The following is a 14,359-nucleotide window of genomic DNA, read 5'->3' on the forward strand; positions in this document are numbered from 1 at the left end:
AGTTACACTGGAGATTGCCTGGCTAGGGAGCAGCTGTGCTGCAAACAACTTGCGGTTCTTGGTGGAGAGCAAGCTCAAGGAGAGCTGGCACCATGCCCTGGCAGTCAAAGGAGGCAAACAACAGCCTGAGACACATTAGAACAGGACCACAAGCAGTAGACTGAGGGAAGTAATGTCGCCCATTTACTTGGAGTTTGTTGGACAGCATTTTAGGGTATATTGTCCAGTGTTTCATCCTGGAGAAGAGATGGTTTCAGGAGGACCTAGCAGCAGTCTGCCAACATCTGTGAGGACGCTGCTGAGAAGGCAAGGTGGTGTAAGGTAGGAGGATGACAGATAGCGAACACAGATTGAAACCAGAGATGTTCTGATCCAATGTGAGAAAAAAGTTGGAACAGTCATCAACATGCAGTGGGATGGGTGGCCCACAGAGGTTGTGCAGTCTCCATTCTTAGGGGTTTTGAAGCCCCAGTGGGACAAAGCCCAGAGCAAACTGGTCTGATCGCACAGCTGACTGTTTTAAGCAGGAGGCTGGACTAGATATCTCTACAGCTCTCTTCCAACCTGAATTATTCTGTCTTCTTTGATGCTGACCATAGAATCACAGAATCTTTTCAGTTGGAAGAGACCCTTAGGATCATCGAGTCCAACCATAACCTAACCTAATACTATCACTAAACCATGTCTTTAAGAACCTCACCCAAACCCACAGATTTTGTACCTAACAATGCCAAGAAAACCATACATATTATTTTAAAGGAATAAAAATAGAGGAACAAAAATCACATACTAATCATGCCTCAAATCTGCACAGAAACACAGAGGCACTTAAAACATGGGATTAAACTCAGCGATTTAACATGTTGTTAAAATCAGAAACTCTTTGGGGCAATCATTTCCTACTGTATGAGTTCAAAGTAACAAGCGCTACAGAACCTGCCCTTACATAGGACAGCTAAGTACTTCTATAAAAATATTATTAATAATCACAAGTAGAAAATAAGTAACTGTCAGGAAGTCACAAAGACCTTTCCGTTCATGCAGAATCCTCAAAGTTTCATCTTTCTGTTTTGATCTCCAGTAGGTTAAATCAACTCTTTAAACAGAGAGGAAAGCAAAATGTAGCATCCTGTAATGGCATTGATGGGCAGGTTCTTCTATGTACTGAAGACAAAAAGCTGGGAGCAGTTAGCACACTTATCTTGTATACCACATGTGCACATAAAGTTTAGAAATTAAAAGGTCTCCAAAGTAAAGTTTCTTTTACTGTCCTTTCTGTACTGATACTTCATAATATTTTTTTCTGTGCTTTAGAAATACTCTTATTTTTGGTACTGCGCAGCAACAGGTTGCAGTATATTCTTAATAAAGTGCATAAATTAAAGTGAATCTCACTTTATGGAACTACTACAGTTTGTAAGAGATATAAGTAAGCCTTGGCCTAGCTACCTTTTCTTACATGTTCATGTATCTGACACCTGAATTCCCTGTTTTGTTTTGACTAGTAAAACAGTGTCTACTTACACATACTGGAAACCAATGCTTTCAGAAACAGTAGCTTGTTTTTTCCATGTCTCTGGTTCAGGGCAATATTAAAGCCCTGTTGTTAACTTAAAGTCTACCTGACTTATAGTCTTCAGCATGAAACCTACAGATTTCAAAGAGAAGAAAGCACATGTGATCCTAAATGGATCAGCTTTCACAAATTCTGGACTCAAAAGCACTAGGAGCCTAGTATAGCTATAGTGTAGTTCACAGATGATGGTTGTTCCAAGAAATTTAAGAGGTTATCAGATACTGGCTTCTTCATTCCCATTTTCAGCTGCAATACCATGTTAAACCACAGCTAAATACTGCAAAATACCATTCTTACACGGTAGGTCAAAATGTAGTTCACAACGTTATCAGAGAAGGGAAACAGTAATTAATAGTAATTAATGGATCTGTGGCTTTCAAAGAATGCAGACAAAAAGCCTTTTTGTGTCAAAATGTATGCCTTAACGTGGCAGTCTGGGAAGCTGTACATGCAACAGTTTTGGTGCACTTGTATTGCAGTGGGCAATGTCCACAAGTGCATTCAGAATACTGAAAGCTGGAAGTAAACTGTTAGCCTTTTCGGGGAAAAAAATAAATTTAAAAAGATGTAAAAGAACTACTAGAGCCATAATTTCCCCATCCACTCCTTTTTCTTCTGTGATTCCCACGTTCCTATATTCTAGACACAAGAAGGAAAAGCAAAACAGGATAGGTGACAATGATCCATCCTCCAGCTACATGAAGTATGCACATCTGACATCTTGAATCAGACAGAAATTGTAGAAGAGGTTATAGCATCTGCAAATACAATCTGTATCCTCTGCCCTCCAAAGGCTGTTGGAATAAGTGGCAGAAGCACATGAGTGAGTAGGGAGAGTGGCAACCAGTGCCAAACTGAACTCTTTTCACAGGATATTCTTGTGTTCAACTCAAAACCTTACTTCTGATTCCACCCTCTCACACCTTACAACTGGTCTATCTAGACTTCAGCAAAGCTTTTGACACCGTCTCCCATAATATACTCCTTCAAAAGCTGGTAGCCCATGACTTGGACAAGTGCACTCTCTGCTGGGTTAAAGACTGGCTGGAGGGCCAGGCCCAGAGAGTGCTGGTGAATGGGGCCGCATCTAGCTGGCGGCCAGTCACTAGTGGTGTCCCCCAGCGGTCAGTGTTGGGTCCAGGCCTGTTTAACATCTTTACTGATGATTTAAACGAGGGGATTGAGATAATCATCAGCAAATTTGCTGATGACACCAAGTTGTGAAGGAGTGTCGACCTGCTGGAAGGCAGGAGGGCTCTGCAAAGGGATCTGGATAGACTGGAAAAATAGGCCGATTCCAATGGGATGAAGTTCAACAAGGCCAAGTGCCAGGTACTGCACTTTGGCCACAACAACCCCCTGCAGCGCTCCAGGCTGGGCACAGAGTGGCTGGAGAGCAGCCAGGCAGAAAGGGACCTGAGGGTACTAATTGACAGGAAGCTCAACATGAGCCAACAGTGTGCCCAGGTGGCCAAGAAGGCCAATGGTATCCTGTTCTGTATCAAAAATACCATGGTCAGCAGGACAAGGGAAGTGATCCTTCCCCTGTACTCTGCATTGGGGAGGCCACACCTGGAGTATTGTGTTCAGTTCTGGGCCCCTCAGTTCAGGAAAGATATTTAAGTGCTGGAGCGCGTCCAGAGAAGAACAACAAGACTGGTGAAGGGACTTGAGCACAAGACCTATGGGAAGAGGCTGAGGGAGCTGGGGTTGTTTAGTCTAGAGAAGAGGAGGCTTAGAGGTGACCTCATCACGCTCTATAACTACCTGGAGGGAAGTTATAGCCAGGTGGGGATTGGTCTCTTCTCCCAGGTAGTTAGCAACAGGACAAGGGGGCATGAGCTTCAACTCTGCCAGGGGAAATTTAGGCTGAATATTAGAAAGAAATTCTTTACAGAGAGAGTGGTCAGGCATTGGAATGGCTGCCCAGGGAGGTGGTAGACTCACCGCCCCTGGAGGTTTTTAAACTGAGATTGGACATGGCACTTAGTACCATGATCTAGTAAGTGGACTGGAGTTGGACCAAGGGTTGGACTTGATGATTTCTGAGGTCTTTTCCAACCCAGTTGGTTCTGTGATTCTGTGATTTTGTCCTTCTTTCAAGTCTTTGTTAAATATAAATAGGTGAAACAGAAATAATTTCTCCTTTTCACATTTCCCTTGCAGTCTGCTAAGGGTATTGCTGGATGAAAACACATGCGCATACAAACATACACTTCTACTGATTTCAAACCTGTAGATATTTTTAAGCTGCTGTTAAGTCTAAAATGTTAGAGGACAAGTTGTTTGTCTCTGAAGAACTAAAATCAGACTAAGAGCTGACTTTTACTCCACTAAGAAACTAAGTATGGCAAGAACGACAGGTATGCTGAAGGATACTCTCAAATTCTGCCATTCTCTACAGAAAGAGCTCTTTATCCAAAGAGTTCTTTGAAAAGCAACAGAAAGCAGGCCACCTGGTTAAAAAACAAACAAACAAACCAAAACAAACAAAACCAAAACCAAACAACTTACGTGGCTTTTCCTTCCCTCAGGAAAATACAAGATAAAGAGAACTGTAGTGTGGCAGATACCACTTTCTTAGACAAAGGCTTGAATTTTAACTTGACATCTGTCTGTGTAGGCATGGGGCTTGCATATTGCTTCATGTTGATGCTGCTGGTGGCAAGCGCTTTTCTGCGTCCAGAAGGAGATTCCTGAAAGCAAAGGAAAAACAAAACTAACGTTAAAGGTGCTGTTACACTGAAACCTGAAACAACAACAAAAACAAACCACTTATTAAATCTGCATCATTCTTTTTTTCAAGTACACAGGTAGCTGGGATTGCTGTAGTCCTTTTTAGAGACAGGTCTAGAGACCTAAAATAGGTCAGCCAACAATGGGGGCTCTTTGAACACTTGCTTAGTGGACTAGAAAACAAAAAGTTATTCATTGCAATTAGTGGCCTTCCATGTGAGATCCTAGGTCTTTAAGGGATTGAGCTTATAGCAGCATCCACAGCACACATCACAGTATCACAGTATGTTTGGGATTAGAAGGGACCTCAGAAGATCATCCAGTCCAATCTCCCTGCTGGAGCAGGAACGCCTAGGTGAGGTCACACAGGAACATGTCCAGGCAGGTTTTGAATGTCTTCAGAGAAGGAGTCTCCACAACCTCCCTGGGCAGCCTGTTCCAGTGTCTGTCACCCTCACTGAGAAGAAGTTTCTTCTCAAATTTAAGTGGAACCTCTTGTGTTCCACCTTGATCCCATTACCCCTTGTCCTATCATTGTTTGCCACCGAGAAGAGCCTGGCTCCATCCTCATGGCACTCACCTTTTATATACTTACAGACATTAATAAGGTCCCCCCTTAGTCTCCTCTTCTCCAAACTAAAGAGACTCAGCTCCCTCAGCCTTTCCTCACATGAGAGATGCTTCACTCCCTTCAGCATCTTTGTTGCCCTACGCTGGACTCTCTCCAGCGATTCCCGGTCCTTCTGGAACTGAGGGGCCCAGAACTGGACACAATATTCTAGATGAGGTCTCACCAGGGCAGAGTAGAGGGGAAGGAGAACCTCTCTGGACCTACTAACCACCCCCCTTCTAATACAGCCCAGGATGCCTTTGGCCTTCCTGGCCACAAGGGCACAGTGCTGGCTCATGGTCATCCTGCTGTCCACCAGGACCCCCAGGTCCCTTTCCCCTACACTGCTTTCTAATAGGTCATTCCCTAATTTATATTGGAACCTGGGGTTGTTCCTGTCCAGATGCAGGACTCTACACTTTCCCTTGTTAAATTTCATCAGGTTATTCACCACCCAACTCTCCAGCCTGTCCAGGTCTCTGGATGGCAGCACAGCCTTCTGGCGTGTCAGCCACTCCTCCCAGCTTAGTGTCATCAGCAAACTTGCTGATAGTACACTCTGTTCCCTCGTCCAAATCGTTAATGAATATATTGAATAATACTGGCCCCAGTACTGACCCCTGAGGCACTCCACTAGATACTGGTCTCCAACTGGACTCCGCACCATTGACTACCACTCTCTGGCTTCTCTCCTTAAGCCAGTTTGCAATCCACCTCACTACTCTCTTGTCCAGACCACATCTCCTCAACTGAGCAATTAGGATGCTTAAACAAGTGGGAATGTATCTCCATTCCTTCTGACAGCAAACTGGACTAGGATAGTACTGGACTAGGACTTCCATGGGTTTCAATTATGCATATATTTCTTTATGTAATGGTATGAGGCCATCGAGTTAATATGTTGAACTGCTGTCTGTGTTCAAGGCTCAAATATAACGCCTAAATATTTATTCAGAGCAGGAGTACTTCTCAGTAGTGTTTTACATGTACATTTGAGAGTGACATGTTTCTGAAATTAAAGTTAACAATGCTTCCAAAAATATTGATAAAAATTTTGCAAGAGAAAAAAAAATCAAGAATAGAGAAAGATAAAAACCTAAGTTGTATTTCAAAAGCCTAAATTATATTTCAAGACAAAAGTTTTGCTCATAGTTGAACAATTCAGCCAAACTAAACTAAAACGCATCTAAGAATCTACTCTCTTGTTCCATCTAATATCAGCATCAGCAGCAAAGGAACAATTATATTTAATAAAGCTCCAGTAGAAAAATAAAATAAAAAAACTCTGCAGTTAACTCTTGAAAAATGTTCTCACAATAAGACAACATCTTACTGCAGTTGATGATTTGTGTTGAATAAGAATACTAATTCAATCACAACATTCAAGCATCCTTTTTCAAAGTACTTGACATTTCCGCCCAGTAGAATAAGTCAGAATGTAACATGTCATCCCCAAAGAATACCTTGTTTAAAAAACTAGTCTTATCTCTCAGATTACACACAGCAATATTATACAGAACTATTAGTGCATGTAGATACCTTATGAATGAATTTCAAAAATGCATCAAACACTTGAGAAGGATTTAGGCCCTCTCAGAAGAAATACTTAAGAATATGCAAATACTCTCAACTGAATCCAGTTGAACAGATGCGACTATCACAAACAATTTGAGTGCTCTTCCCCTGGCCGCGACTGTCAATCAAAGAACGAGATTAAGGTCCAAGGTCCTGACAATGTGTAAAATGCAAAGTACAATCAGGGAGTTTCAATTATCACACAGATATGAACAACAGTAATCTGTTACTGTACCATACCTTTAGAATAACTAAACATTACAACTCATTATACCAACTGCACGACTTACTGCGGTGCCAGTTCAAAATGCAACGTGAGAGACGTGGCATTTCTTTTTTGCATGTTCTCCAGGTAAACGCAGGGAAGCAGTTTGCATCTTACCAGTAACTTGTTTCATAAAGCTAAATTTTCAGTATTCACACTATGAAGTAAAAATGGTGGTCAAGGTGAATAGAAAGGAAGATTACTTAGACCCGTTCTGTATTTTTTTTCTAAGGTTCTTTAGAGAAACCTGGCATATATAACGTGGTGTGAAAATATTTATGCAACTGGAACAGCAAAAACTACTTGCCGATTCTGGTGCATGTGTTTTCCTGCCAAACAGAAAAGGAGCAAGTAGAAATTACAAAGTAATTTGGAGCCACATGAAGAAGACAATGGGCAACTGGTACAAGTTGCACCAGGAGAGGTTCCATATCAATTTAAGAAATATATTTTTTACAGCAAGAACAATCACTCACTGGAACAACCTCCCAGGGATGTGGCAGAGTCCCAATCGCAAGAGATTTTCATGATGCGACTGGATTGTGTGTTAGATAGTGTCACCTAGGTTCCCTTTCTCACAAAAGGTTGGGTCAGACATCTTTCCAGGTCCCTTCCAGCCTGGGCTGTTCGATGACTCTACAATTCTGCCTTGAAGATGTCCTCACCTGCAGACAGCCCAAAGGAAAACATTCCACCCATGGGCTCTAATGACCAGGAACCATTTGTCACGCTTTGGACTTGACTCTTCTTTGAATCGGTTGGGATGAGCTTATTCTTGCAGACAAAATCCAACTATACCCACACTGGTTTTAAAATCGGTATCATGGTATCAGTGTTATTCTTATTGAAATGATAGCTCATCACGTAACTCTAATATGTGGAAAGACTCTTCATTTGTTCACTATTTCCAAATTACGCTATTAGGTTTTCCTTAAAAAAAAAAAAAAAAAAGGTTGAGGATCTTTTTTTCCCCTTTTTACAGAGAATACATCTGTTGTCATGTCCTCACGCCCCTTCATCAATGAAAACACCCCCAAAAAGAACAGGTGTATCTACACCCAGTGAGAAACAGGTGTAGTGAACAAATCACTATCATGTGTACTTGCTTCCCGCCTTCCAGATCACAGAATCAACTGGGTTGGAAAAGACCTCAGAGATCATCAAGTCCAACCCTTGGTCCAACTCCAGTCCATTTACTAGATCATGGCACTAAGTGCCATGTCCAATCTCAGTTTAAAAACCTCCAGGGACAGTGAGTCCACCACCTCCCTGGGCAGCCATTCCAATCCCTGACCACTCTCTCTGTAACAAATTTCTTCCTAATATCCAGCCTAAATTTCCCCCGGCAGAGTTTTAGGCCATGCCCCCTTATCTTATTGCTAACTGCAATATGATGACCCTCTGATCAGCCACCCCATGCCTGTATTCTGATGTATTATACTCTTCACAGTTAGACTATGAAAATAATTTCTCAGCGGCTGTAAACAACCCCGAATTAACAGAGACCTGGATTATTTCCCTGTGTACCTACCAATACCTTCTTAGCACTGGCTCACCTATTACACCCAATGCTACAACAGCAACACAGAGACCTCCCATGATGTCCCTGCGAGATACAGTAGGAAATACAAATACACTTCAGTGACTTTGAGAAACAGAAGGTGTATTTTGGGGGAAGAACTACGTTGTCTACTACAAATGATCGTATCTGATAGCATAACTGAGATGCATATTGTCTTTATCAAGGTGATTTCACTAAAAGAGTCAAAGCAAACAAGCAAAGCCAAGCTAATGGTGAATCTGAAGTGAAGAGAAAGGACACATCATTAAACTTGCAAGCATCCAAAAGCTGGACATGGACATCAAGACATGAGACTTTTGGAAAGATGTGGAATTACGTTTTCACTTAATATCTATTTATTGTATAAACGATCATCTTGCCACTTGCAGCTTCAGATTTTGTGGATCAGAGAGTGAATAAGAGAAGGTGAATAAGGAAGAGGGGAAGCTCTCCCAGTGAAGATCACCATAAGCAACTCCTGGTGAAAATTGGGGTTAACTGGTGTAGAGGAGGAAGGAGACAAGAGTGCAGGCAGCCGTGTGCCAGTACGAAGGGGAGAAGCCAGCCATGTGCAAGATGATTCTCTTAGCACTAAATATCCTGAGGCACTCTGAAGAATAAGACATACTTGGCAATCAAGTTCAGTCTTCCTGAGAAAGGAATTAATTTCATAATCACTTTGTGGGCCAAAGACAGAAGTTGACTTTTGAGGTTCCAATTGCCTATAAAAATACAAATTTGTAAATTTATCATACTAAAAAAAAAAAGACAGTCTCTGATCTTTCAAGTTTTATTTTCCTTAATATGTGAGTTAAAGTACTGCCTGTACAGACCTTTAACTCCTGCTGCACTGCAGTTCTTAATCCCCAAGACTCAACAGCCCTCCTTTCGAAACACACATATTGAGAAAACAAACACAGTAATACATTTCCATTCAGAAGAAATTAGATCAAAAAGTACTGTTCTTAATTATTTAAATACTAAATGGTCCCTCACCGTCTCTAATGGAAATACATCAAGTGATGCATAAGTCCTGCACAAACACTGTCCAAAAACAACCTAACCAGGGAAGACAATTTTTCACGACCTTTCTCCCTGAAAAGGAAGACATACAGTGCAACATTTTTGGAGTCTGCCTTTTCACATTTTATAAAAGTAAATGCTAAAAACCCCACAAAGATATGCAGATTTTAAAGAGGAGCATTCTGCTGCACACTTGGGCATAAGATAATTAGACAAGGTAATTTTTCTAGCTGTAAAAACCCATTGAGAGGAACAAGTTTTGAGGATTTTGCTTTCCTTTGGCTTCAGAATTAAATGGCAAATGTCTCACCGACTGAGCTGCAAGCGCCATCTTGCTTAGTTGACAAGATCACTGTTTCACCAGCAGAGCAAACTGGATCGCTGCAGAATTAAATTTGTAAGAGTATACAGCAATTAAATGCTAAAATAGACAGGCTACAGGGAGCTCTCTCAACTGAAGAGAGTAAATTAGAAACTACATCAGTTAGAAGTTGGGGAATGAGCTGTTACAGAGCAGTGTAGGCGAAAGGGACCTGGGGGCCCTGGTGGACAACAGGATGCCCATGAGCCAGCACTGCGCCCTTGTGGCCAGGAAGGCCAAAGGCATCCTGGGGTGTATTAGAAGGGGGGTGGTCGGTAGGTCGAGAGAGGTTCTCCCCCCCCTCTACTCTGCCCTGGTGAGACCCCATCTAGAATATTGTGTCCAGTTCTGGGCCCCTTAGTTCAAGAAGGACAGGGAACTGCTGGAGAGGGTCCAGCGCAGGGCAACAAAGATGCTGAAGGGAGTGGAGTATCTCTCATGTGAGGAAAGGCTTGAGGGAGCTGGGTCTCTTTAGCTTGGAGAAGAAGAGACTGAGGGGTGACCTCATTAATGTTTATAAATATGTAAGGGTGAGTGTCACAAGGATGGAGCCAGGCTCTCCCTGGTGACAACCAATGACAGGACAAGGGGCAATGGGTACAAACTGGAACACAGGAGTTCTACTTAAATATGAAATGAAACTTCCTCTCAGTGAGGGTGACAGACACTGGAACAGGCTGCCCAGGGAGGTTGTGGAGTCTCCTACTCTGGAGACACTCAAGATCTGCCTGGACACCTTCCTGTGTAACCTCATCTGGGTGTTCCTGCTCTTCCAGGGGGATTGGGCTGGATAATCTTTCAAGGTCCCATCCAATCCCTAACATTTTGTGATTCTGCGATTTTCTTTCCATTTTGCATACCAAGTTCTAAATTTGCTTAGTCTCTCTTGGTGTCGCACCAAGACAAAGACCCAGAATCGCTGACATTAAAAAGGTGGGTTTAAAATAATACCTCAAGCTCAGCAGCAAATATTTAACACAAGTGTAATATACTATTAAGAACAGTCGTTGAAAAGTCTGTAGCTCTGTACATCAGGTTGTGCTTAATTCCAAGCCTTCTCCTGAGGAAACAAATGCCCTGCAGGACAACACACAATACAGACCCCTGAATTAACTCTGGTTGTTTAAACAAACTCACAAACGTAAACACTTTATTCATCTCCTTTGTAATCTCCAACAAGGAAGTGAGTTTGAGGTAACAGTCACTAAAGAAGAAACAAGGTCAAAAGATTAACTGCTCCACTGACCTTTATACTTTAATTCACCTTTCCAGAAAATATTCTATTTTACAATGGCATGTAACATTGCCTAGACTTAATTGTCTAGACTTAATTATTTAGCATAGATAAAACCTGTTTTGTAAAACACCAGTCTGTCATCAAACAGCTGTTATTATCGGAGGATAACTTCCATAGAGTGAATGCACAATATTAAATGAAATAAAATTTGCAAGGCTTATGATACAGAAATGATGTCAAGGGAAGATGTTATGACTCTTATGCTGTATTTTTTCTGTACTGAAATTTGGACCTCAACTTGAAAAGAACAGAATGAATGAATGTATGGTCTGTAGTGCCTGATGGCTGCATGCTGAGCAGTGATGCTCACAAAGCAGTCGTTGTTCTTGTCAGAACTGGAGCCCTTGGGTCAAATTATTTATCATATTGATAATACCTTAGGTTTAGGCTAAAAGGCCACTTAAATAACATCATGCTGTTTGTTTTTTTTTTTTTTTTTTTTAGTGAACATCCCAGTTGTTACGGGAGCACCAATGTATCTATCTCTATTATTAAATTTGCGACTGTGATTTTTTATTCTCTTCCCTCTTGTTCACAACTTCACTTTAACCACATGCCAAAACAACAAAAATACATAATCCCAAGAGGATATAACCTAGTTGGAAAAGGCCCCCAAACTACAGAGAAGTTATTGGACCTGCAGCTGCTCCTTCTTCTCTATGTCCCAGTTATGACCATGGAGGATATGTTCCATAACTCTTACAGCTCTGTGCTCGTGATCCCAATCACATAATTCACGCTGAAAGAGTTGACTCTTCAAGGAAGTGTCTTCATACAAACATACAGTTCTCCTGCCCACTCCACTTTATTGCTATTTCTTTTATCTGCAGTTCACTATCAGGGACAAAAAACTCAGCGAGACAACTTTAATATGCAAACCTACTCCAGCCTGTTATCTAAGAGCAGTATGGTTTGCAAGCGATGGTTTCTGCGTGCAGTACTCCCCACTACACAGCAAAGGCGTGCGACTCAAATCTGACGTATGCGGGAAGAAGCAGGGGGCAAAGGGGAGGTATATAACCAGGGCAAAAGGGAGGTAGCTGAAAATTAAGATCTGTGTGAAGCTACAACAGGGGCATGCTCACGCATGTAAGACATCTCAGCTGTCACACCCTATGCACACAAAAAAGTGAGAATAATGTATCGTGCAAGTGTAGTCACTTATTTTATATATATGCATTTATAAAGAACATAATCTATATTTTAGCAGCAAGGACAAATGCAAAGCATTCCAAATGCAGCTCTGCAATGAACATAAATGTCAACTTTTTAAAAGCCCATCCATCCATCCCTCCCTCCAAATTTGTTCAAATCAGGGAAACAGCTATATGGATTTCTTCTAACTTTGCACTTTAAGTAAAATTCACCTCAAGGCTGACAGGCATTAAAAAAATTCAGTCCAGTGGGTGATTTTTTTTTTTAAAGCTGCAATAGCCTGAAAACAGGAGGTTGTAATGAAGCTGCCCTGTCAACCATAACCACACTGTCACTAGAGCAACACAATGATATTGCCTGTGCAAAGAAGCAATGCATTTAACATTTTCCCCACTGTGTATTATCTATTAGCTGAGTTTGTCACAGAGATATGTGGCAGTTCCCTGTGATACTTAATGAATACATGGCGAGGCATACAAGAACCCAGGCATGTCTGCTTCAGCACAGGTTTGTCGTCTTATATTTTGGCAAACAACTTAAAAAAATTCCTCCCTTCTCTTATCTTAGGTTTCTGTTAAATGCTGTTACTATCAAGAAATAGAAGTTGTCCCAGGCAAACATCTCAGATCTCCCCATTGCTATTCACTATTACTAATGCACATTACATGTTCAGTTTTCCCTTGCTGTTTCTATGAAAAAGCTCTTGTCAAAAACAGATTTCATTTTTTTCTGTGTATGCACAAATTAGTTATGGATGATTAACAAAGCATTCATTCTTTTATTTGCTTTGGCTGAGACTTGATCTGTGTTACATTTATGTGAGGGAAGCACTTCATTTTATGTTGATTAAATATGAAACACTGTACTGCTGATAAAAAGAGTTGTGTTCAAGGCTGCATATTATACTGACAAAAGATGCGTGTTCTTGAGCTAACATTTTCTTAAACAAGTTTTTCCAGATTTTTAATTGCAAAAAATTTGCTACACCATTTTTTTTTCTTCTTCTCACCAACTATGGGGTAGTAAGAGCTTTATGTCCCAAAGCAATATGTTGTAGCCATAACAAACAGCAATAGCGATATTGTATATTTAACATAATAAAAAAAAAAAATCAAATTCTGGCCCATTATTTGATTTCTTTAGACGTAACTTGAGTTATAAAACTTAACCAAAAAAAAGATTGAATAACTAAGTAGGACAGGGAACAAATCATAATTACAAGATTCTCCTCCTATTACATGAAAAATATAATGAAAATGAACACATATTGGAGAAGTCTTATGGAAACTTTTAGCCAGTTGTAACAGAGTTTGTCCCTGATCTAGTGTTACTAACTCCAGCTACCACAGGGTAACACGTGGGTAAACGCTTGCCTATAAGGCCCATAAATCCTCCATGTCCATTAAACACAGTGATATAGTGACAACAACAAGGATGCACTTTGGTTCAGGAAAGTATTCATGTGCACGTCTGACTTCAAGTATATGATCTATGTGTAATTAAATCAAGTTAAAGAAAGCCGTGCAATTAAGCACCTTGTTAAATCTGGGAACATACTATTAGCCCTTATAAAACAGGAGATTCTATCTTGGGGTTTACAGCACATGAAAACAAACGTGCACACACATGCACGTGCAGAGTATTATCCATACTTTTGCAAGAGGGGATTTATTTTTAGTGCAGCTATATAGCAGCAAGTGCAGCTCTTACTCAGGTTAGAAGGAGGTCTGGCCACAATGACTCCTAAGCCACAAATCTCACCCAGGCAATGTGGTCTCACTCTTTTCTACAATTCCAACAACGACTGATGGTATCACACCTTAATAAAAACTTCACTAACATCTTGGTGACACAAAAATAAGTCTATTAAGTGTCTTTCTTAAACACCACCAAAACCAAAGTGTGAACTTCTGGTTTTCATCTTCCTACCAAGGAGAGAGAGTCCTACTATAACATGAGGCAGGAAACAACCCAAACCAAGGGATATTTGATGCCAGTTGGCTTTAGAAAGGATGGCCGGTGCTCCAAACAGAAGAAGGTGATTTCTTGGGGCACCCCTGAAATACAACAGCACTGGATGAGAGGAGAATATGAAAAGCTTGTTTTGATTCAAGCAGGCTACCACATGGTCTCTGCTCCTCATAGATGGATATGGTCATTAGCTGGCAGCTGCCTAAAGCAGCCAAGACCCATCTGGAGG

General features: G+C 41.2%; 1 protein-coding gene across 13 annotated transcripts in view; it reads right to left on the reverse strand.

Annotated features, from left to right (window-relative positions):
- Nucleotides 1-14,359, reverse strand: part of EHBP1 (EH domain binding protein 1) — a 223,938-nt gene that overhangs the window by 136,724 nt on the left and 72,855 nt on the right. For all 13 annotated transcript variants that reach the window (XM_065834135.2, XM_065834144.2, XM_071805752.1 and 10 more), the window contains exon 6: nt 4,091-4,272. In XM_065834135.2, the coding sequence (XP_065690207.1) occupies nt 4,091-4,272 (182 nt within the window). The remainder of the gene's footprint in view (nt 1-4,090; nt 4,273-14,359) is intronic.

The sequence above is a fragment of the Patagioenas fasciata genome, chromosome 3 (assembly GCF_037038585.1).
Source record: "Patagioenas fasciata isolate bPatFas1 chromosome 3, bPatFas1.hap1, whole genome shotgun sequence".
NCBI lineage: Eukaryota > Metazoa > Chordata > Aves > Columbiformes > Columbidae > Patagioenas > Patagioenas fasciata.